Source organism: Lonchura striata, chromosome 10 (assembly GCF_050655825.1).
Source record: "Lonchura striata isolate lonStrDom1 chromosome 10, ASM5065582v1, whole genome shotgun sequence".
NCBI lineage: Eukaryota > Metazoa > Chordata > Aves > Passeriformes > Estrildidae > Lonchura > Lonchura striata.
In genome coordinates, this window is record NC_140712.1 from 25,249,397 (window position 1) to 25,274,527 (window position 25,131).

The 25,131-nt window shown below is 40.3% G+C and overlaps 1 protein-coding gene across 1 annotated transcript in view; it reads left to right on the plus strand.

The window, feature by feature from the left end:
• Window positions 1-1,278: 1,278 nt before the first annotated feature.
• The window catches only part of IQGAP1 (IQ motif containing GTPase activating protein 1), a 52,675-nt gene continuing 28,822 nt past the window's right edge, over window positions 1,279-25,131 (plus strand). The window contains exons 1-11 of the mRNA XM_021541844.4: window positions 1,279-1,806; window positions 3,532-3,631; window positions 16,415-16,571; window positions 16,945-17,022; window positions 18,709-18,785; window positions 20,122-20,189; window positions 21,226-21,339; window positions 21,733-21,911; window positions 22,570-22,660; window positions 23,166-23,329; window positions 24,371-24,455. Of these exons, the coding sequence (XP_021397519.2) occupies window positions 1,755-1,806; window positions 3,532-3,631; window positions 16,415-16,571; window positions 16,945-17,022; window positions 18,709-18,785; window positions 20,122-20,189; window positions 21,226-21,339; window positions 21,733-21,911; window positions 22,570-22,660; window positions 23,166-23,329; window positions 24,371-24,455 (1,165 nt within the window). The 5' untranslated portion in view covers window positions 1,279-1,754. The remainder of the gene's footprint in view (window positions 1,807-3,531; window positions 3,632-16,414; window positions 16,572-16,944; window positions 17,023-18,708; window positions 18,786-20,121; window positions 20,190-21,225; window positions 21,340-21,732; window positions 21,912-22,569; window positions 22,661-23,165; window positions 23,330-24,370; window positions 24,456-25,131) is intronic.

Here is a 25,131-nt window from a genome sequence, read left to right on the forward strand (position 1 = left end):
TTGCATAACTTACAAGTGGCTACATGTGAAGTAATGCAAATGTTAATAAATAGAATCCTAACTGTATTATAAAACCTTTTGTTTTGTAATTTATGTCTGGCATTTCCCAATGTAGTTATTTCTGTAACCATTGAATTATGTCTTCCTTTAATCAATTCAGTTCTCTAAGATTGTTGAGTCCAACCAATGATCGAATGCCACTTTGTCAGCTAGATCAAAGCACTAAGTGCCACATCCAATCTTTCCTCTAACACTTACAGGATGATGTCTCCACCACGTTCCTTGGCAGCCCATTCCAATATCTCACCACCCCTCCTGTGAAGAAATTCTTCCTAATGTCCAAGCTAAACCTGCCCTGGCACAGCTTTAGGCTGTGTCTTCTTGTCCTGTTCCATGTTACCTGTGTATATATAGTAAGTAAATATACTTTTTGATGGGCTCATGGAATCACTGATTTTGGAAGTGACCTCTAGAAGTCTCCAGTCCCACCTTGTTTTCTCAATACCAGGTGAACTCAAGCAGGTTTGTCCAGGACTATGCCTAGTTAGGCTTGAATTTTCTCCAAGGACAGAGACTCCATAACTTCTCTAGGTAACTTGTTCCAGTGTTGAGTCACCTTCAGAATACAACTATTTTTTATTCTGTTGAAATGGGACTTTTTATATTTTTCAGTCCATTGCCCACTGCTTCTTGGCATGTTCTCTCGTGCTCTCCTCATATGTCAGATGCTCCAAGCCCTTAATCAATTTCACTGTAGTTGTTCCATTATGTCCATGTCTTCCTTGTACTGAGGGAGCTGAAACTGAATCCACATCTGGGAAGATGAGAATGATAGATTGACTCCTTTGCCTGCTGGGGATGCTTTTCCTAACAGAGGCTATTGGTTTTCCAAATTACTTAATGTGTACTTAGGTAGTAAATGTATGCCCTAGCAGTGAAATTCATGTGACTAATTAAAATAGACACCTGGTGACTGACACTGTCAGTACTCTGACCCTTGAACAAGAAATAGGCAAAGCAACAGTAATATGTACTGAGGGGAAGGAAGTTTTCAGGGCATGATTCTCCTGTGGCAGTGCTGCTGGATGTTGCTATTGTTTAGGGGCTTCCACTGCTTCCACTTGTGGTTGACATTTCATATGAGTTACCATGGTTTGGTCAGTAGAGCTGTTTATGCTACATCCAGCAAGGCCAGGTTTTGCTACTGTGAAGGGCTATGCAGCTGAGGAACCTGGCAGGGTAAGAGGGCTTAGGCGAAGCAGCATGTGGGAGGCAGCCGGGCTTTGGAGGCTGAGCTGTACTGCACACAGTGGGGCGCACGTGGGCTGCGCACACATGGCTGGGCTGAGAGGGTAAAATGTGGGTCATGACCAGGTTGACCTGGGCTGTGTCCCGCGTATGCTGGCAGAGTTTAGGTGAGAGCTTAGCTGGGTGTTAGTTATGAGGCTAACAGATTCAGAGCCAGGGCGCTGGCCCTGTGAGAGGGAGAGGGACCCCGGGGAGAGACAAGACGGCCAAGCCGTGTCCTTCAGGTTTACGGGACGGGCCGAGCTAGATTGGGGCCTGGGTCCGGCCGGAACGGGACTGCGCAACTCATCCTTTCCAGCAGCGCCGAAGGTGGCGGGGACGCCTCGGGTGCGGCCGGGGCGGGGAGAGAGAGCGCGGCGGGGCGACTCCTCCCCCGCCACACCCGGTGCGGCAGGAAGAGGAACAGCCGCGCCCAGCTCCCGCTAGCCCCAGCCCAGCGCAGCGCCATGGCGGCGGAGGACGTGGACGGGCTGGCCGTGTCCCGGCCCCACTATGGCTGTAAGTATCGGGATCCCGGGGTGAGGGAATCCGCGTGGCCGCCAAGCGACGCCCAGTCCGAGCCGTCCGTGCTTTCCAGCGTTCAGCGCTGTGAGGGGAGGCTGGGCCACCGCAGGCATGGGGGGAGCCGCGGGCTCCGGGACTGCCCCTCGGGCACGGTGTGCCCCGCCGGCTCTCCTGGCGGGCCCTGTCGAGCTGCGCCTCCCGCGAGATGAGCGCCGTGCCGCGCGGGACCTTGTCTAAGCTCGACAGTCCTCCTGAGGGTTGGAGACGAGTGCTGGGAGAAGGCAGTGGATGAGCAGCAACGCGACGTCCCATGACTGTGCGGCCGTCGTCTGCCGCGGGCGAGCCTTGCACCTCGCCCAAGATGTCCGCCGCGGGCGGGGCGGGGCGGGGGCGGCCCTGCCTTCCGCCTTCCCGCCGATTTTGGCGACCACACCCGATTTTCTGGGCGAAACACCGCTCCCATTTGACACCTTCATTGCCTTGTCGTGGGCTTGCTATGGAGAGGGAGGCTTTGGATCTTAGCGTCCGATGTGCGGGCTCACCTACGCTACTATACCGCGTCAAAAATGACCAACGGCGGAGGAAAACGTGGTGCTGTGGAGGGGCGATGTTGTAAGCGACAGTCGGTCCGACCTGGTCTTTTAACATTCCAGGGATGGGGCTGCCACAGCTTCTCTGCCTCACTATCTTCTTGGTTCAAGAATTTCTTCCTGTCATCTGCTCTAAATCTCTCCACTTCTAGTTTTAAACTGTTCCCCTTTGTCCTATCAGCATTTCCCTCTTCCTTTTATAAGCTCCCTTTTAAGTACAGAGAGACCACAGAGAAAGCCCTCTCCAGGCTGAGCAACCCGTACTGTCTCAGCCTGCCTCTGTGGGAGAGGTGTTCCAGGCCCCGGAGCATCTTTGTTGCCCACCTCTGGACGTGCTCTAGCAGGTTTTGTGCTGAAGATGCCAGTGTTCCTGCTGGGGTCTCACAAGTGCACCATAGATTGTTGTTGAAATTATCTTAGGTATAAGCTAACCTTTGCTTTATTAACAGTATGAAACATTTCCTATTTGTTAAATTGGTCCATGATACCTAAAAAAGTTGACATGAGATGTATTTAGCTGTAAGTATGGGAAGAGAAGACTTTTTTACTGAGACTTTGAACACACAAAATCTAGAAGATTTAGGCATATTACCCCTATGTAGGTCTTTAGCGTGATCCAAAGATGGCATGTAGGTTGGGAATCTGAATGATTCCCTTCCATGTAGGGAGTGTGAGTAGCATTTCTACCTTGCTTTAGAGGTGGACTATAAAGATATAGAGGGGGTTATATGATGTTAATATGTATTTGTGTCCTTCCTTAATCTTTTGCTATCAAAATTGGAGGATTGGTGAGGGGACAAGTGGTCACTGATGTGCTTTTGAGGAAGACAAAGGCAAAGGTAGAAGAAAATAAGAAAATAAAAGATTGTTTCTAAGAAGTTGTAAGAGGGATGCTGTGAATTTGAGAAATCAGGAAGAAGGAAGCTGGCAAATTTATGTGACAAGGATAAGGAAATTGAGTGTTTTCTCTTGCTAGTAAAGAACAAGTAATCAGATCCTTAGTTTGCTGAATTAAAAAAAAACAACCGTGATGAGTTTCTGTGGGAGAGGTTGGATCTGATTTTTGATGTGCCTGTTCCATTACATTCAATGTTCAACCATCTGAGGGCTGTGTTTCATTTATTTTCAGCTGTTTTGGATAATGAGAGATTAACAGCAGAGGAAATGGATGAAAGGCGACGCCAGAATGTAGCCTATGAATACCTTTGTCATCTGGAGGAAGCAAAGAGGTGAGAATAATTGATTTGGAAAGTGGTGGTGCTTTAAAAGAAGATGTGACCTTTGGTATGGGGAATAATTTGGATGCATATTACCTCTTGTCTTGGTTTCTTAGTGGCTATATAGTTTCACTAGAAAAAACAACCAACCAAAAAAAAAATCAAAGAAACTCCCTTCCTCTGTGAAAAAAAACAACTGACCTCTGATATGTGTTTCTAAGGTTCTCAAAGACTTCATGACAAGGACTACGTACCTGTTTGTTCTGTTATTCCTAGCACTGGATGGGTTCTCCTGATGCCATGATGATTTTTTACTTTTTCTTTTTATGTACCACTTATATATTCCCAACACCCTTAACGTGTGCATTTGTAATTCTTTGAGTCTGTAATACCTTAGCATAGTTCTGGTATTCTGTTAAGCCAGAAGACCAAACATCCTGAAGGCCTTGCAGTGGGAGGCTGAAAAACCTTACGGTATCTTGAAAAACCAAGACCCCCTCTAAAACATGTCCTGTAAACTAAAATTAAGTCCATCTGAGAGAAAATACTTGACGATAAGAACATTCACACTGTTCATTTAAACCTCTAATTGAAGCATCAATTTTAAATATACTAATTTACAAAGTCCATAAAATTGTATATGCAATCTACTGTGTGTGTACGTTTCTACTTATTCCACCTTGGTGAATTAGTGTGCCATAGAAATACTTATTAGATACCGAGATAAAAAAGCCCTTTATCCCTTAACTGTATCTAACTCTTAATGCCCAAGAAAAGGCATCACTTCCTGTTGTCTAACTTGTATATGTCTGGTGCAGTATTGCCTCCTGGCTTAGCAGTGCACATGAAAAATTGTTACTCCCTTCCTCTTAACTGAAGCCTTTTACAAATTTAAATTGCAGCAGTGTATATTCCTTGCACACTGAGAACTCAATTCTTGCGTATTTCTCCATGCATCCATCTATTTAATAGATCTGTAGTACTTTTCCCTGGGTTGCTTAGACTTCTCTCCAGGCACTCAGTGTCTTTCTGGAAATCCTCTGCCAAAAGAGAGAAAACATTTCCAATAGGGCCTTAGTGGGCATACTTACAAAAAGCGCAACAATTATTTTATATACCCTAACAGATTTGATAGTATCATGCATTCTTGCACAGTATCTGTTTTTTCATGATGTCATAGTATAGTGGAGTTTTGCTGAGTTGTCACCTTGAATTTGTGCTGCTGACATGTGTTTCTCATCTTTTGTTTATATGGTCTGTCGTGTTTTCCCAAGTGTTACCCTTCACTCTATTCTGCTGAATTAGATTTTTCCTGATTTTTATTTAAAATATTGAAATAACTTTTATTCTTGTCATCCAGCATGTGTGTAATCTCCACATTTAATAAGCTTATAAACATACTGTGTATCTTCATTAAGACAATTATTTAAAAGTATGATCAGAACACAGTAGATGCTGTGAAAGAAAAAGGACTGGTATTAAAAATGAATGCATTAAGTTCTATTGTTGCTATTTAAAAAATATTTTGCAAACATTAAATCCTATATGCTGTATGTGAAGAATAGGAATGCAATATGCATAAACACATGTTCGACATAGCTGAGAGCATGTTTTATCATGGCTCAGTGAACACTTAAGTCTCCTTTTGTCATTCAAAAGATGATATGGGTTAAGAGCCAGAAGATTTTCCGTGGCTGGGTGATGAATTTTGAATAAATCTGTGTCATTCTTCCTTAGCAAGGCAGACATGTTCAGCTGTGATTTTACTGAGGAGGAAGTAGTCTGTTTGTACAAGTTCACTGCTGGCAGAATATAAAGGATCTAATTCCAGGACTTCAGTTTTACCAAGAATTTATAGTATATTTTTGAAGGGACGGGGAGCATACAGTTTATGCTGTAGTCCTTTAGATGCTTTATGAGGGTTATCACTACTGTAAATTCACAGAGACTGCTTAGTTACTAGTAGATAATAATTTTCCTTCCATACAGACTTGTATGAAGTTTGAAGTAGTCAGATCTGAGTGTGTTTCAAAATAACTCCTTCCTTTTGAATCCAAAGTTTTTAGCAGCAAGTGCGGGGCAAACAGGGAGAGATTAGTTGCACTGTAGTAACTGTCCAAGCTTGAAGGAGCCCCAGATCCTTCACTTGTGGGCTCTTCCTGTCATCAACCTTGGAGTAAATGCTTAAGGAGGTAATGATTCTCTCTTGAATTCCATGCCCAGATATGGGAAAAAAAAAAAAAAATCCTCAGGCAAAATACATTTTACAGTGACAGCTTTAATATTTTTGTCTAGCTCTTGCTTAATCGTGGGTACTTACTCTTTAAATAAATCAGCTTTGAGTCTGAAGTTCTTAGTGATCTTGTCTCTGCTTCTGAGTGTTTTGTTGATATTGATGAGGTTGAGCAGCTGGGCATTTGATTTTTGCCACACCTTGTCAGAAAAAAGTTTTCACTCTTGTCTCAGGGTGAGCCTTGAGATGTTTCAAATAATGCCTAGTGGTAGCCACTATGTTTTGTAAAGAATGGAGAAACAGCTGTGCTGCTCAGAATACAAGTAGTGCTGTACAGCCTTCCTTGTATCCACCTTGGCAGTTGGAGCACTTAGGTTTCAAGTGGAAGGTCTGCTTGGAGAGCCTCAACCCTTATCCAATCCATAACCCTTGTTTGCTTTGTGGCATACAGGGTATTCATGTATATGTGAGTGGGAGTTCCCAATTCCTGTAGAGAAAGCCATATCACTTAACATAACAGTTAAAGATTAAATGACCAGGAGGGGAGCAGACTTCTGAGTTTAATAATTAAGATATATGAGGGAGAGCAAAGGCTTGAGTTCACTGCTTCCAGGAATTTTTTTCCTTCCTGAGAAGTTATTTTGTAAATTATCCTTTGAGTTTTGATTATTGCTACTAGTACAGTCTAGAAGAGGGCTCTTGGCTGCTTTGTTGGTAAGGAGTTTATTTAGCAGAAGCAATTAAACAAGAGCTATTAGAGGTCAGTGTGTTTGAAATTAATGCCCTTGATCTGAGATGTTCTGTGTTTGAATTCTTTGCTGGTAATGTAACTGAGCGTAGCATCTGAATTAGATACTGTGGCCTTTTTCTTGTGCTATTGAATACAGTCCCTCTGAGCTGTGAGAGGGCTAATAATCTTCCTTCATGATGAGAGAATATCAGATCAGAAGTTCTATCTCTAAGGAGAAGAGGAGGACCTAAGAGCAAAGGAAGGTGGCTGGTGTACTCTGTGTCACACTCAGAAACTGAAAAGGTGAATGTTATAAAGTTGATGGTAGCCAAGGCAGGATGGGATGCAGCTGAAGAACAGCAGTTGGTGACTCCTCTCCTCTTCCCCATAATCATGTTATATTATTACAGTATAGAATGCAATATATATTGTATGCAAACACTGTAGTTTGTATTTATTTTTTCTTCTATGACATAAATACTACTACACTATAGTTTGTATTTATTTTTTCTTCTACAACATAAAGACACCTAAAATCATGTGATTAACAACATGCTGATTTGCATTCTATCAGCATTGTTAGAGGCTTGCCAGCCCTTTAACTGAGCAACAGATAGGGAATCTAGAAGCAAAGAGGGGTTTTTATGTTAGAAGAAGATAAGATGATAATTGGCTAGCACCTGATTTCGTACTGAAATAAAAAAATTAGGAAAGTTTGAATTTCTGATTTGTCTGATGTGATGGTCCATGTGCAGTGTAACTTTGGGTACTTCTGTACTCTATTTTGTGGCAATTTATAGCTGTTTGCCGGACCTGTCTGTTAATGAACATGCATCAGAAGCATTATTAGAAGAATAATTAGTACTTATTTAATGGTATTCCAGCATGTTGTTTGATTGGTCTTTTTTGACTGTCACTGTTTTTATGTTGTTAAATAGTAGGTTTTTATTTCAGTTAATAATGTGCAACAGTGTTGTGAAAGAGGAATTAATTCTTGCTAATTGGAGAAAGGGAAGCGGAGTGTAACTAAGTTGCTCAAGATTGTGAAAAAATGAAATGAAATTTGGGGTTAAAATGAAGATTGTGAATAGAGGGATTCCTGTACTATCTGTGGGCCAGATGCCTCATTCTTGAAGAAAAAAGACTTTATTAATAAGTGTTGTTTAATACTTCAAGTTTTCTTTTTTGTGTTCTTTTTTGTTTGTTTGTTTGGATTGCTTTGCTTGTTTTGTTTTCCCCTGTCTCCAAATCACAGTAATCTGATAGAAAAGCTGTGGCAGTGCAGATAAAACTGTAAAAATATACTCTGTTCTGTTGCCAGCTCATTCTCACAGAAGGGTAAGGGTATATTTGTCTCGAATAGAAGCAGCCTGAGACCTGATTTTTTTGGTCCTTATCTAGAAGTCATGGTGTTTTAATATAATATCCTTCATTGATGTTTCCACTTGTAGAAGAGATCAGATACTTGTTTGGGGTTGGTTGTTTGGATTGGTTTTTCTGTATGTGTTGTTTTGTGTTTTTTTTTTTTTGTTTGTTTCTTTTCTGCTTCTCTCAGGCACAATGCAAGTGCCGTATTAGACTCTAATCCAGGAGTATTCATAGACAATATTTTATTATCACTGTTTGTAAGTTGGAGTAACTTCTGCTTAGCTCTTACTGCTTTATTTGGGCTTTTATCAGCTCCTGTTTGGACTTGAGGTATTTCTCTACGGATCCTGTTCTGTTTCGTATGACCTCATGCAGTTGCAGGGAGTGGCTGTCTGGACTGGAAGTGGTTTGGAATGCATATTCAGGACATATTCTGAGAAGTGGGTGGAGAGAGGTACAGAAAGGACAGTGGTGGAGTACTACCATCTTTGCCTCACTTCGGATACTTCTTTTATGACTCACTGGAAATGGTAATGAAAGGCAGCCAGGAGGAAAGAAACAACTGTTTGTTCAGAGACCAGGACTTTTCTTTTTGGACAATGCTTTCTGAAGGTGTACTGTGTGTAATGTAAGGAAAGAACAGCCCAAAATAACCAAAGCAAACAGATGTTGCTAACAGTTCTTGGCTATCAGGTACTGTGGAGTGGTTCTTAATAACCCTTGTTTACAAGAAATCAAGTTGGTCTTGAGGAGTGATAATTCAGTGATGTTGTAGCTTCCAAGCATGTAGGCCTATTTAGTTTCTAATGCTAAGTGATCAAGGCAATTACCTTGAAAAGATTTTCTGTGTGTTTGATAATTACGTTCCTCTTGACTGTGGGCTTAGTACTCATCTGAAAGTTTTCCAGGACAAATGATCCACCTTTTTGGCAGACATGGCAAGTGCAGTAGTATCCTCAACAGCAAGAGCAGCTAAGGGAATTTTTACAGGTTGATAGCAGTGTTTGCAAGGGAGCAAAGAGGAACCTGATACTTACTTTTAAGGAGGCAGGGAGTGGTAGAGGAAAAGATTTTAATGCCAGAGTATCAGTGTTGTCTTTGGTTCAGCTGCATGTTGCCAGGCAGAGTACATCAATCACTGGGAAAAATCTGGCCTACTGCTAGTTGGAGTTACTCATTAATTTCTTGCTCTTTTGTATCTTTGAACTGAAAATGCCTGTGTGGATAATGAGAATGTTATTTTAGCTGTGCATAGTACTTGTTTTCCTAGCTCTCCACCTGTACAAAACTTACTGGAAGGTGTTTAAATACCCACCTACTTTTCTAGAGGAGAACACTCCTGATGTGATAAATTTATTTTACTTTGCTGTTGTTAACTCTCTGAGAGGTCTTTCATCTTTTGAGGTGATTCCTTGATTTGTTTGGAGTTGGTAGAATGAGTTATTTTGAGAAGTTTTTGTTGGAGTTTTTTCCATGGCTGTCTAATGCCCTTGTTCAGGTGAACTGCATAAAGAGCTGAGGCTGTTTTCCAAGTTTTCTCTTCTTAACCATTTGTGATATTGCCTGCCAAGTCTACATTTGTAACTGAATTCAAAATATTTGAGATTGCTACTACATATGAATGATCTGCTGGAGTATGGGAATCCTCATCTTTCAATAAAATGAATAGTATGGTTAGTCCAAAAAAATGCCATTCCTGTGGTGTCACAGTAGTGAGCAGTGAAAAAGCTTTTAAGCCATAGTTTCGTACATTCTTTTGGATAGTTTATGCAGATACTGTTGGGGAAAAAATAAAAGGTGCTGCCCTTTTGCTCTCACCACTTTTTCCTCTGCTATGGTGCTACAGCGGCTATGCATCTTTTCCTTGGTACATTTCTGGGGAATTGCATTAGAAGAAGGGCTAAGTGATCACAAACAGAAGCATCTAGATGTGAAGGCACCACGTGCAACAGTTGGAATGACTTGTCTTTAAAAATGCCTGGATTAGCTGCTAGTCATCCAGATCCCAGCATGTTTTCATTCAGTTTCACTAGACTCCCTTTGGAGGCAGAACACAGTGAGCAAATGCTGGTGAATCATGGAGATGGTACTGGACAGAGATGGTCATCAATGTTTACTATCAAAGGATATGGAAAGGCTTATTTGTGACCTGTAAATTCTGCATTTGGTTGCCAATTGAGAAAGTGTGCAGGAGATGTGAGGAGGACTTCATGACTGGTCACCCGCCATGTCAGGGCAACAGGTCCTTGACCTGCTGATGCTTGTTGGGCCAGGTGTAATGGCCCTCTCCTGTGTGGATAGCTTGAACATCCTTTTCCTTCTTGAGCAAGAGATTTTTCTTTTCTGGGGCAAGTGACAAAGATTTATATTTCTATTTCAGCTTGTTAGATTTTTTAAAGCTATTTGAGTTGAAAGTGAAATTAGGAAAGATGCTTTTGGTAGAGAAATAGAGGGTTAGAAATAGACCAGTCAGCAGTCAAAATGTGTTTTAGTAAACACATCTTGCTCGATAGAATAATTCAAATTAGAATCCTGATAGTTTTGTGGTAATTACTGGTGTAATTTTAATGGTTGTAAAGGTACCTGACAATGTGTCATACTGATACGAGCAAAGTCCTCTGAGTGTTAGCAAGTGTGAATTCAGATTTACCTGCTTTGGAAGACTTTGAGGGACTGATCTTGAACCTTGTATGTCTTGATGATGATCTCGTTTCCCAGGATGTTGCACCACTGTGAAAGCCTTCATGTGCTTCTCTACCCCCCACCCTTCCCTGGGATGTCATGATCTTTGAAGAGTGGAATTCTAAATAAGTATTGTCGGTACCTTCCTTTACCTTGGGCACCTGCTGTCTGGAATGTGCTTGTGTCCCTTAGTCTTCTTTTGTGAGCCTTGTTTCTGTGGGATGAATTCTCAGGCAAAAGATGATAACACTTTAAATTGTGACAGTGCTGGGTGCTAGACAAGATGGGCAAAAAAAATTGGTATGTTATGCAAATATGGACCCTGCGGGTGAGCAAATCCATTGGGGAGTTAGGGAAGGGGAGACAGTTTTTCTTTCTTGAGGTTTTGTTGTTGTGAGTGGAATGCTTAGTATTTTGTAAGTCATTGGGTGGCATAATTTGTCATTTTTGTAGTCGGAATGAACTGGCAGGCTAGCATTATTCACTGTCTCATTTCCAGCTTCTTACTGATGGTTATACTGTGATCACTGAAAGTGTGTTTGTCAGAGTTCTGACCTCTTTTAAGTTTCTTGCCAAATTCTCCTGTTACAGCAGCCACATGAATAAGATGCTATCACAAACTATTACTTAAGGAGGTTTATATTATTTACTGTATGTCAGAAATCCTGTGAAACAAACTACTTTCCACGTAAATAAATGTAGTTTTCAACGCAGGGACAGGTTGATCATGTTACGGGTCCTTCTTGCTCAAAATGTAGTTGTCCTGGAATTGTGAAACTCAATATTGAACTACCAAAAACTGAAGTATGTGAATGTTTTTGGGTCTTTACTGCTGCAGGTTGTCATACCAACTTTGACAGATCACGAGCAAATTTTTCATTTATTTTCTTGTGAGCAAAAATATTATAGTATGTTTTGTGGGTTTTTTTTGTTTGTTTGTTTTTAGCCCAGGCTAGACAACTTTAGGAACTTTTGCATCAGCACTGTGATATTTGACAGTGTTACACCACAAAGGTATCCAGTGTTGATTTTCTTGATGCTCCAGGCACTTCAAAAGTGCACAAAAATGACCAAATTTCAAGAATTTGTACTCAAAGTCTGAGCACGCGCGTGGAAGTCACACGTTGAAGATGTCCTAGAAGAATGTAATTTTGGGCAAACAGCCTGCCTATTTCATGGTTGTAACAAGGAGATGTTTAAGGCAGTCTAGCTATGTTGGTAAAGCAGAGGTTTAGGTAGGCGTGTTTTCCTGATTAAAATACATTGCTATGGTATACAGACAGTGTTATGAAGATTGGAGACTGACAGTCATATGCACCTGGAAAGAGAGTTAAGCTCTTGTGCCCCTCCAGTCTACCTCTGTTTCCTCATTCAGGGGGAAATGGAGCGTCTGCTTCTTGAAGAAGAAGACAACAGCCTTCTGAAATGTAGTTGGTAGGGGAATGCTGGAAGCAAAGAAGCACTGCTGTGGTACTGACAAGCTTACAAAGAGAAAACTCACGTGATTCTGACCTATGATCAGGAACTCTGTGGCCGGTGCTCTCAAACTAGTGGCTCAGAAGTTTACATGGATGTTCTGTTTGCAGCGTTCCTGCTAATGAAACTGGTGAGGTATTCAGTAAGCAGAATGTGATGTGGAACTGAGCTTCAACCAACAGTGTTGTCACCCGGCCGGGATCCAAATTGTACAAATTATTTTTCAGCATGTCATGCCAAGGTTACATACTTTATCTTCTTAGAGTTCTTATTTGCTAGAAGTCACTCATTTGCTTCAATGTCACTCTTGAGGCCTGCACAGTGGAAGTGACCACTAGGTGCAGACTTAGGTGGTGTGTTGGGCCACTGTGTCATCTCAGAGTTGAAAAACATCACTGGCTAGCTCTGTGTCAAAAAGTAAGTCCATTGTTTTGGAACTGTAGGACAATTGAAGGTTAGAAAATGCTATATTTCTGGCCCCTTCAAATAATTAGTTTTACTTGGAAATTATTGCTACTTAATGATGACCAAGAAGTGAGCTTTCTTCATTGGTGGATAAAATCACTTTTTTGTTTATTTGATTTGATATTCTTGCAACAGTTTCTGGAGAGATGGTTTGATAGTTCTACTTCCTCAAGCTTGTCTATAATCAGTCTGAGCGGAAAAGAGTGGCTTTTTATTTATTTTCCACACTATTTCAATTGTCTCGGGTTTAGCCAGACTTACCATTTTCACAAGTGAAAGAGCAAAAGGTATGCCATATGGTCAGTGTTGAGTTTTTGCTGTGTCTAAATTCCAGTTCTGGTTGAAATACGCCTATGATACTTTTCAAACATAAGGACATGTTTGTGTAAACTTGTCACAATACTCAGTGCCATGTTGTGGGAGAATAAAAAGGTTGTTAGCTGAGATGATGAATGTTAATTTTTTTCCAGTCCTTGGTAATGGAGCAATGTTTCCTTTGAAAGCTTGAAGACAATGTTACTTGAGTGACTGGCTGCCCAACAATACCTGATGTTACCTTTTTATTGTCATGCCTTGTCAGGAAAGCCTGGCTCTAAATGGCAGTTGATGGTAGTAGCTGCATGTCAGTATTCAAGAATATTCTTCTAAAAGGGGATTTTGTAACAGTATGACTGATTGGAGGGGTACACTTCATGCTTTAATTAGAGCTAGCTTCAGTAAAATTGTATGTCCAATGTTATCTATGCAGTCATGTGATGAAACTTGATTGAAAAAATAATTCTGGGTGAAACATTGTTTTCTGTACTGGTGAGAGGGAGGGAGCTTAGTGGAAACAACTGAAGTGGCAGAAAATAATTGAAAGTTTCTGCAAAAAGCTTATTGATGGCATATTGTTCTAATGCCTAATGTTGAAAAGGATTAGAGGTTGTTACCCATCAGCCAGATTCCCTGCTCATTGAGAAGTGTATTTGTCCCGGTCATCTGGAAATTCCACATGTATTTCTGCCTTTTAAGGCAGAAAATTAAATTATTAAAATTAACAGTGTTAGTTTTAATACAAGTATGTGAGCTTTTAAACATAAAAGCTCTGAATGAAATACTGAATGATATTTTCTGAAAACATAGCTTTGTCCTCTGGCTTAGCAAATTGTGAAGCAATGCCACACCAAGCAGGAACATTACTGTATGTAAATTGCTCTAGTTTTGTAGCTATAATAACACCCACTTAGGAACCTGTTGAAACAGGTACAAGTACACTGAGATAGCTTATGTTCTAATTATGGGCCATTTATCTTTCTCTGTGGAAACAGACAAAACTCATTGCCTCTGTGTCCTTCCATAAGGAGGTCTAATTAAATTGTTGGGTCACATGTCCCTTTTACTTAGTTTAGGTCTTCAAGTCTGAAGGAAGTGGTTGTTTTTTGGTGTGTGTTTTTTTGTTTGTTTGTTTTGGTTTTTGTTTGTTTGTTTTTTTGTTTTCCCAGTAAGGTAGTTGGGAAGGTATTGTGAAAACTGTTGCTATGATTTGGACTCTTCCAGCATCTGAATAGCTCTGTGTCCTCTCAGGAATCTGGTTCTAATGGTCTGTGGCATGCAAGTGACATTTTTGATAATGGTCCAGATTTTTTAAATTTATGCCATGTTTATTACATATTCAGTTAGTATATGCATTTTTCTAGAACTTAATTAATATTCAAGAGCGACTAAGTTTTGAGGGGAAGGCAGCAAAACCTGGGAAAACAGTAATTTTAAGAAGAACTGAGTTTCTTTTTGTAGCTTATGTATCAGCCAGGTATTCCCAGAAACCTTTTCTTCCTGGTAAACACTACTAGTTGTTGCTTTCCAGGGCCTGCTTTGGTTGCAAGTTCCACCCTTTTTCTGGGCTCACGCTGCAGTCCACAGTGCACTGGGTTGAAGCAGGATCATCTAGTTGCTTGTGTTTCAGATCAGTGCCAGTAATGTGGGCTTATCATCCCTGTAAACCAAATTATTAACTTTGTTTACATTATACTGTCAGCTCCATTTTATAGTACGGACTGTTGCTATTTTGGACCCCTATTGTCTTGAAAGTCACCTTTCTGTGATCTTAATTGGTCCAAGTCCTATAAGAGCTTTAGAGCTCAGCTGCAAGTGAGGCATGATCTGAGTAAGACACTTTAGAAAGTGGCCTGTGGTTGTGAAGGTCCATTTTTTAGAGACCAGAGCAGACAGGTTAGCAGGTGATCTTCAGGTGAAACTGTAGCTGAGCTTGCAGTTTATAGCCTCCAGCAGCTTGTACAGAAGAAATATCAAGGTGCACCTCTGTTTTGAGAACAGTGATTTTTTTCAAAATGTTTTGCTTTATTTTTGTCATGAGATCTGGGATACCACTAAATGAAATGGAAGGCAACAATATAAGGGAAAATGAGTTGTGAGGAGAGGAATGTCTGTTCCATGTTTTTTTCCCTGTTTTTGAAATGTAATAGTAGGATGGGAGGAGATATATAGGAAGATAGACTTGCGAACATCATCATCAAACTGAAAGAGGGTAGGTTTATATTGGGTATAAGGGGAAAAATTCTTTACTGTGTGGGTGTTGAGGCACCTGAAGGAGCTTGCCTAGAAAAATTGTGGCTTGCCCTGTCCCTGTAAGTGTTCAGGAACCAGTCTTGGATAGAGTTCTGAGCAGCTTTGTCTAGTGGAAGGTGTCCCTGCTCATGGCAGAGGGTTGGAATGAAATAGGCCTTGAGGTCCTTTCTGACTCAAACTGTTCTGTGATTCTGTGAACATTGTAGGGCCTCTTTGTGAGATCATTTAAAAGAGCTTGAGTAAGTGGCACAAGTCCTGAAATAACTGGCAAATACTTAATGAGAGTAAAGAAGTGCTTGTGAGATAAACCTGTACAAGGGGAAGATTTAAGTTAGTTAAAAAGGACAGGATGGCCGTGCTATCTGTAGACCAGTACAAACTCCATCATGGGCTGAAGGAGAAACATGAAGATGAAATGGTGTCTTAATTACTTTTGAAACTCTGGCTGATGAATTCTGAACTCTTCTCCTTAATATTTTGTCTGAAGTGTTACCGACCAGCATTTTAATGATGCAGACTCAGTGTTATATCCGTTTTCAACCCTGAGTGCTAAGTGAATAGTATGCTTGAGTATGACAGCAGCAGCAGCATTGTGGGAACCCAGGACATCCCTCTGGCTGTCTCAAGACCCTGGCAGGGGGCTCAGAGACCTTGGCGTGAAGTCAAAAACACCTGTGGCTTTGATTTTAGCCCATGGAAAAAACTGCCAACTTTGTGTGAAGAATTACAAGCCACAAGGGTTTGAGTAGTGTGGTAGTTGAATTAACACAGGGTGAAAAACTAGAATTTTGGGGTTTTTAGAATGGGGTTAGAGGGGACAAGATGGAGGGATTTGGGTGTGTCCTGACCTTCTTCTTGCCCTCCATGTCTTGCTGTGATGATGAGACTTTTCTGTTGGTTTAGTAGAGACACACTCTCCAACATAAATGATAGATATTGGCATGTTATTGTAAACATAGCACAGGCAGTTTTTGGTATAAAATGTGAACACTGCCCTAGAGGCAGACAGAATGCCATGCCTGACTTGCTAGACAAAACTTAGCAGGTTAGAGAAAGAATGTTATAAATAACAGAAAATAAACAAACTTGAGAAGCTGACCCTACGCGTTCAGACTCCTTTGGCTGCGCAAGCTGGAAAACAAGGACTTTTACATTCTTGGGGTCACTTCGATCTGCAGACCCCGAGGCAGCATGAGACTTGTTTGGCATGGGGTTGTGTTCACAAATGAGAAATGTACTCATGTGATCAACTTTGTTGTTTTTGCACTTCCAGATGGATGGAGGCCTGTTTGAATGAGGAGCTGCCCGCCACAACAGAGCTGGAAGAAGGATTGAGAAATGGAGTCTACCTGGCAAAACTTGGAAACTTTTTCTCCCCTAAAGTGGTTTCTGTGAAGAAAATCTATGACAGGGAACAGACTAGGTATAAGGTGAGTACTGTTGACCATGGATACTTCTTTAGGTAGACATCTAAAATGGGAATATGTACACATGGAGATACTGTGAGAAAATAAGCATAAAGTTAATTTGTATTAGTCGCACATGAGAAACTCTGTCTTCACTCCAGAACAATGGTTAAATGAGGGGGTGGGTGGACTCTTAGCTATATATCTAAGCTTGCACTTAGGTGCAATAATTTGTTGTAAACGGTCAATATAAGCATTTATAGAAGACTTCAGACTTCTTTCCTGCAAAGGTGCTGTTTTTGCTATCTGTGTTAATTAAACTCGCTGCTGTTCTTGACCGCTGTGATATTTTGTTCCTTAGTGCCCTCACTCTTGTTTCTGCCGATTTTTATTTCAGGCAACTGGTCTCCACTTCCGACACACAGATAATGTAATCCAGTGGCTGAATGCCATGTCTGAGATTGGTCTCCCCAAGGTAACTTCTGTCTTGTACATCCAAATAAATAAATAATCTCAGAAAAGCTTTGCATTCTATGGAAGCATTTGCTGTTATAAAAAAAAAAAACCAGCACCCTTATTCTAGTTAATTCTTAAATTTCTAGATTTGTGTCCCTGTAGAAACTCTCTCCTAAAACTTGCTGAAAGATTTCATTCTGCTACATATGTGAGAATGACTAGGAGCAAAATAATTTATCCCTGTATACCATTTCCCTGATATTACTTATCTTGCTCAATCTCTGCAATATGTCATTCTTGCCATGCATTCTTTTGAGCAGTATCGAGACTACAGTTTGATTGTGGAAGTTTTTTTAGAAATCAATGCTAAACATAGCAGCACAACAGAAAATACTATGTTCTCTGTTTCTTCAGATTTTCCTATTAAGTTTTCATGTTGAGTTGAAATGTTCCTGGTGTGACTTAATCAAATATAAATGATTGACTTGACTAGAGAAATGGCCAGATAAACTTCTCGGAGCTAATAAACACAATTGCCTGAAAATATATAGAATTGTGGTGGCATTGGGCTGAGAGTCAAGTTTTTTTGTAGCCATGTTATGCATAGTCTCACCAAAACTGGCATTTTGTAGTTTAGTTTGATGCATGTTTTCTTTGCATATATGCTTGTAAATTGAACACTTTGGTTTTGGCAAAGATTTTTAAATAACTTGTTGTGATTTACTAGTTGGGCTTTCCTGGGATCTATGGTGCTCTTACAGAAGCACATTTGGTATTAGGAAATACTGAAATATACTGTAAGGGTGGTTAGGTGGAAAGAAATGAGGGATTTAGACGGAGAGACATTAAGTGCCAGCTATGAGGTAAGATTTGCAGATGCAAGTAGGGTTTGGATGGAAGTAAATATGTGAGAAGATGTTGAAGAAACTGGGCTGGGGTTCAGTAGATTTACAAGAGGTACTGCTTCTTTAAGTATTTGCCCATGCAGAACAGCCAGGGAACTGATACTGTGGAATTAAGGGTCTTTCAGTTGCTCTTGCCTTTATAGAAAGGGCAATGCTATTTTGTGCTCGTAGGCAACAGCAAGGTACCTTCAAATAGTGGAAAATAACATACTTTATTATGTTACAATAAATCAGGCCTTCTGAAATAGTTGAAACATTATTTGTTAAACTTTGAAGGGCTTTGTGTTTGAAAGCTTTTGGGTCCAGCTACCTGAAAATATAGTATGCAAAGCACCTCTGCTGGTCTGGATTTCCAGAAAATTCTGGAAAACTGAGTGCTGGTCTGGGTTTCCAGTTTCCCTTTGAAACTGTCTCTCCTCTTGTTTCTCAACCACATTTAATCCAAACAAAATTCTGTTTTCTCTTTTCTTCTGTAAGTGTTTTTTTTTTTTTCATTCTTTAGCTGTCACAGAAGTCCTTGCTAATACCTCATAGCTGGTATCTTGGTGTACACAAAAACGAAAGGTTCTGCCCATCACACATGTAAAACTTGGCAGGAAAAGGGGACGTCTGATTTGGGTATTGGAAACAAAAGTAAGCATTGACACTTCATTAGGAGAAACATTGGTCCAGGGCAGAGAATCTTGAAGAGTTTTATTCCATGAGCTGTTTCTCTAGTGTAGTGTGGAAGAATTGAGATGACATGATTTGGCTGTATAGAGTGAAGATAATTCAGACTGCTATCTTTGTTTTATCTTTAGATATTCTACCCAGAAACAACAGATATCTATGATCGCAAGAACATGCCACGCTGTATCTATTGTATTCATGCACTCAGGTAAGGAATTCTAGACAGAAATCTGATTGCTTCTGAAATCTTCCTGCAAAGCTGAAAGGTAACAGGAGAGAAAACTGAACTGAAGGCTGGATGAGGACAAATTTTCTAGCAGAACAATCTCATCAGGTCCGCAAAGATCCATGAAGCCAATATTTTGCCTTGGGCAGTGGCCATATCAGATTCTGAAGGAAAAAAGCCAGTAAAGCATGTTGAGATTGCTATCTTTTCATTACGGTTCCCACCCTCTCTGCTGTCTGAGGCAGAGCTAGACATTCTTTAACTGTCACAGATTACCCAGAGAAGCTTTGGCTGTCCCATCCCTGGAAGTGTTCAAGGCCAGGTTGGATGGGGCTTGGAACAACCTGGGATAGTGGAAAGTGTCCCTGCCTGTGGCAGCAGGGTGAGTTGAAAGTAGATGATCTTTAAGGTCCCTTCCAACCCCAGCCTTTCTGTGATCTGTGTTGAGCTAGCATGACAGGCAAAAAGTAGGAGTTGCTTTTCTTTTCCCAGACCCACCTTTCTGCATCTGTATGGGTTCATCCCTCCTTTGTAGCGATTCCATTTCTTATCAGGCTGCAGGTGAATTCATTAATCCCATTTTAGTAAGCCAAATCAGCCTAGTGAATACTTCGCTATTGGGAATGCCACAACTGCAGTCCTGTATTTAGTTCTGGGCATTAGAGAGACACAAGCTGGAGAGAGTTGAAGGAATGGTCACTAAGATGCTTAATGGACTAGAGGATCTCTCCTATCAGGATGGGCTGAGACAGTTGGCACTATTCAGCTTATATAACATATAGTGCCATGGGAATCTCAACAATGCATGCAGCTATCTGAAGGGAAGATGCACAGGAGATGTGAAGCCAGGCTCTTCTCAGTGATGTCCCATGATGTCACAAGCGGCAAATGGCATAATCTGAACCATAGGACCGTCCCTTTTAACATCAGGAAATGTTTCATTTATCTGTGAGAGTGACCAAAAGGTGGCACAGGTTGAAATGTGGGATCTCCACTGTTGTGATCCTCAAAAGCCATCTGAAATGATCCTAGGGAATTTGATCCTATGTGACCTGGTTTGAAAAGGGAGCTTGAACAAGACAAACTTGAGTGTGCCCTTCTAGCCTCAACCATTCTGTAATTCTCTGATGACTTCATAGTGGTGGGCCAGTTACATTCTGCTAAGGGGGGAAGAGAAGAGTCAGCTCACTCTCTTGTTGATTATCAGCTGTTATATTGGCTTACCTCTCCTTGAATCTATATCTCCTAAAACTGTATCATTGTCAGAACTACAAGGAAAAATTACTAATTCTAATTATTTGCTTATTTTCTTTTCTAGCCTGTACCTTTTTAAACTGGGTCTTGCCCCCCAGATTCAGGATTTATATGGCAAGGTAGACTTCACAGGTAAAAAAAAACCCAGCACTTACGCATGCTGCCTTTATCTCATTCTCTTCTAGATCAGTTATTGAACACTTGTTTAGGTCAATTAAAGGATTGTTGCTGTTGCTGTCCTAAATGCAAATAAAATTACAAATTAATGCTGTGAGGAATTTTAGTTATTTAAGAAAAAGAGACTTCATTTGCCAGGTTCTGAGCCAGGCAGTTAGACAGTCATCGGTTCTGTAATTGCTTACTTTCACAAATAACAATGTCTTAACTCTTTTGTCACTGCTGTAACATGCTTAAGCCTTGCATCCATCTCCTTAGGAGAGTTTTCAGTTTGGAACTTACTTCATTGTTCTGACCTCCTGTGACAGTTTAGAGGTGCCATCACTGAAGAAGTGTTTGACAGCTGATCTGCTGCAGGAGATGCCAGCACAAAGTCATGTGTCCACACATGTCCTCAAAGTTTCACTTCCTTAATTTTGTGAAAGTGTCAAATTCTGTGTTTTACATTAGTGAGAGTCTTGCCCAAGGGCACACATCTGGTTTAAAAGGTGTATAAACTTTATTTCCCTGCAAATTGGTTGTTGATTATACTTATAAAATGCTGAACTATTAACTCTCTTTGAGAGTTGTATGGTATTTAGCAACCGCATGTGTTGATGCACTGCACTTGCTGTTTGTGCGGAAAAAGCAAATCTTAAACTACTCCCTGTGTGTTTTCCTGACCTGGCAAGCACAGTTGAGGTACCTCAGAATGGAATTGGTTTCCAACTCCTCATGAGAGTTCTTGTTTTGTTTTCTAATAAGAAAAACTACAGAATACTCCTGTATGAGTTTCTGGGAGAAATGTAGTTTTTAGGAAAGTGTGCAGAATGTCTTTGCATTTTCATTTATTTTGTTTCACTTACTGAGTTGCATTCAAAGTATTATTTAAATAATAATTGTCATCTATTGTAGCTGTCCTATTTCTTTTTTTTTAGCAGCAGTTAGTACAGCAGTGCTAACGCATTGTTAATGCTAATGCCATGTAACGCTATTTTAACGTATGTTTCAGAGGAGGAAATCAGTAATATGAGGCTTGAACTGGAGAAGTATGGTATTCAGATGCCTGCCTTCAGCAAGATTGGAGGAATTCTCGCAAATGAACTTTCGGTGGATGAAGCTGCATGTAAGGAAAAATGGCATTTTGTTTGCTTTTTCAAATCAGCAGATCAATTTAGTGTTGGTTTTATTGCTGCAGGTTTTAAGCGTAGTACAGTCTTTCTGATAGGCCTTTTCGAAAACGGGGAATATGTTTTTATTCTTTCCCTTGTGTATTTTTCTTTTTTCTGGAGCATGATGATTTGACTACTTAAAATATTGTAACTAGAAAGTAGGCTGCTAGTTTTTTGAACAACATAAAGCCATGATGGAATGAGAGATACTTTGATAATTATTTTGCTTTCCAGTTAATTTTCAGATAATTTTTCTGCTCTTTTCAAATAAGGGGTTCTGGATGTCTTTATTTTTAACAGTGCTACTTTGTTTGGGACTAACTGGCAGACTGTGGCTTGTTTTTCAGTGCATGCTGCTGTCATTGCCATTAATGAAGCAATTGAGCGTCAGGTTCCAGCTGATACACTTACAGCAATGAAGAACCCTAATGCCATGCTAATAAATCTGGATGATCAACTGGAATCCACTTACCAAGCCACACTCTACAGAGCAAAGCAAGACAAGATGGAGAATGCCAAAAATAGGGTAGCTCAGTTCTTCTTTCAAACCATTTGCATCGATTGCTATTTTGCATTGCAGTGTAAACTGTGGGGAATTCGCTAAACATGTGTTAAGGTCCTGTATGTGTGGTCTTAGGTGGATTTACTCCTTGTGGCATTCTATTATGTTCCCCAATAACTTATCTTAATGCAGAAAACAGGCAATATTTAGCTGTGTTAGTCTGTTTAGCTGTCTGAAATATGGGCCTCATAGATACAGAATTCCTGTCAGCATTTTTATGTTGGGAATGCATCCTTCTGTTTTCACAGATAGGTTTTCCTAATAATGAAATGATGAGCAAAAATTACTGATGCTGGAAGTGGTCCATGTTGCTTTAGAACACTGTATAACACATGCCTAACTCTGTATACTGCTTTCTATGTCCTGGAGCTCTACTGTGTGTTCAGTAGTGCCATTTGACTGAAATAAGACGTTTCTAAGCTGTCTGTATCAGAGTCTGACTACAGTTATTCTAAATGTACTGATGTCTAGGGCTTCTTTTTGCACGTGTAGAGGCATGTATGTATGGCCTATCACAGATCTATAGGGGTCAACATTTACCCTTCCTGACCTTTTCAGTTAGAAGGTATGTAAGGGAGAAGGAAGCTGTAGAAACCCTGATTAGTTTGTATTTCATCTTCAGACTGCCTCAGAAAGTTCAGATAGAGAGAGAGATGTGTATGAAGAACTTCTGACTCAAGCTGAGATTCAGGGAAACATCAATAAAGTGAACAGTAAGTGTCATGTTATACTAAGAGTCTTAATTAAAAGTGTACTTGAAAATGATACCTGTGCATCTCTTTTTCTGTAATGCAGACAAAATTTCAAGGCAGCTCCCCTGTTTTTGTGGTGGGGTGTTTTGGTTTTCTTCAGTTGTGTGGTTTTTGTTTTTATTAGTTGGTTTTGGTCTTGTTTCGGTTTTTTAGTCATTATCAGTACATAGTTGTAAGCTTAATTCACTATGACTTTTGTTACCCTTCCTTTTGGAAATGGATTGTTCCATGTTGCTGGGCCCTTCAATTCTTCATCCTGAATAGTGCATGCCATTTCCAACCATTAGCCTGTTTTTCAGGCTAATAATTCATAATTGACTTAATAATTGATTCTGGAAGTGTTCCTTTTGGATTACATACATACCTTGCTATCTATCATATCTATCAGGTCTAAGAGTATTTCTTTCTGAGTGGTAGGTTATGTAAACCGTGGGATTTTCTCAAGACTCTGTTTTATTGTTGCTAGCACACGCAGCCATATCAAAGATTGACTTGGCTTTGGAACGAGGGGATGCATTAGCACTGTACGAAGCTTTGGCAACACCAGCCCTGGGACTCCGAGGATTGCTACGAGAAAATTGCGACTGGTATTTCAAGCAGTTCTTGAGTGATAGGCAACAGAAACAGGAGGTATGGAAAAGTGTAGATTACCCTGATTTGCGAGGTTTTTCCCCTGCTCCTGCCTTTCATCATACAACTGTGTACTAATCACTTGGTATATACCTGCATTATGGTTTAGTGTTGTCTAGAAAAAGTAAATATTAAGAGATGGAAGCATTCAGTAAGCCTGTCTATTATTGAGGCTTTATCTCTGCATGTGAAAGGCCAGTACAGTGTTTATATGTAGGTGTGCATATAATAGACCAAACCTTAAACTACCAACTTGTGTGTGTATAGGACTATTAAAGTTAAGGTGCATCCTCCCTTGTTTTGCTATTGTCAGTGCCCAAATAATGTGAATATATGTGTTTTATAAACACCTGTCAGATAAGCTTGAACTACTTTCCCTGTGGAGATTATAGTCATAGACCGCTTGAAGGCATTATGCTAAGGGACATGGTTTAGTGGTGGACTTGGCAGTATTAGGTGTATGGTTGGACTCAATGATCCTAAGCATCTTTTTCAGCTTCAGTGATTCTGTAATGCTGCCCAAGTAGTTAAAGTCATCCTTCCCCCCTAGTTACTTAATCTTGTTTTCTATGTGTATTTGTGTAGTATCATAATAGTCCAAGAAGCACATATGTATAAACCAAAGCTGCTTGTTGTTCATTTTGATGTTCTGCTAACTCTATAGTTGCTCAGAGGTAAAATGCAACATTACTTACTGGATTATCTCATGCCAAACTGCACAATTGCTAGTCTCGCTCCAGCACATAGGTCATGTACAGGGAGCCTTTTCCCACAAAGTTGTGCCTTTTATCTTAAATATGTTGCCACTTTGGAAGCAGTCTTGCCTTTTATTGCTATGTTCATGGGACTGCAGTTCTGATATAAAAAAGATCAGGTTGTACACATACAATCTTTCAGCACCTGAACTGAGAATCTGGTGAGTAATTTCTGATTTCCTTATGTATATTCTTTCTGGTTTAAGTTCAAGTGGAGTATTTTTATTGAGGTAATTTGAATTAACTTGGCTTTGTTTCACCCTTACAGTTTCTGTTTTTTCTTCAGGCTGGCCTTACAAGTCCTCTGCAGAAGGAGGAGTTGCAGTTGGGAGTGGATGCTGCTAACAGGGCAGCACAACAGTTCCAGCAAAGTAAGGATCAGCAGAAATTATTATAGCAAAGTCACTGTGCATGTGATCAAGTAAATGAGGCAGCACAGTATTTGGGTCTATTATGAATGGTCATTGTGAATGTTCTTTAAGTACTTTACAGCTGCTAAGAACATTAAAGAGAGCTGGTTGCCCTAATTATTTGCAATGTCTTTTATCCAGGTCTTACAGCATAGCTGGAGATAACAGCATTAAAACATTAATTTGAATTAAGAAACATAGACTTTTTGCATCCATATTAAATAACCTCTTTTTATAGAATACTGTTATGAATTTTTGTGCTGTGGATCTGTGAAGAAAACCTGGATTGCTCCAAGAGTTATGAAAGATAGGTTTAACTGCTGATTGTTCACCCTGAGCTACAGAACCTTTACTGTTTCTGAATATCAGGTAGCAAATAAAATGCAGATCATTTGCTGATTGTTTTTTGATAGATACTTCTGAGACCACAAAAAACTTTCTTACAGGAGCAATTCACTTTGTAGAATTGTATATAGGTAGAAAGGAGACTATCAGAGATTGGAGAGAGGATTTAGAATACAAGAAGAAAATAGCAAATGCTGAATTAAGTAGGCAGCTACCTTCAAAGTACCTTACTTGCTATGCATGGAAGTCCACATTTTTTTACCTCCTTGCGGTGTTTTAAGTTAGCCAGCAT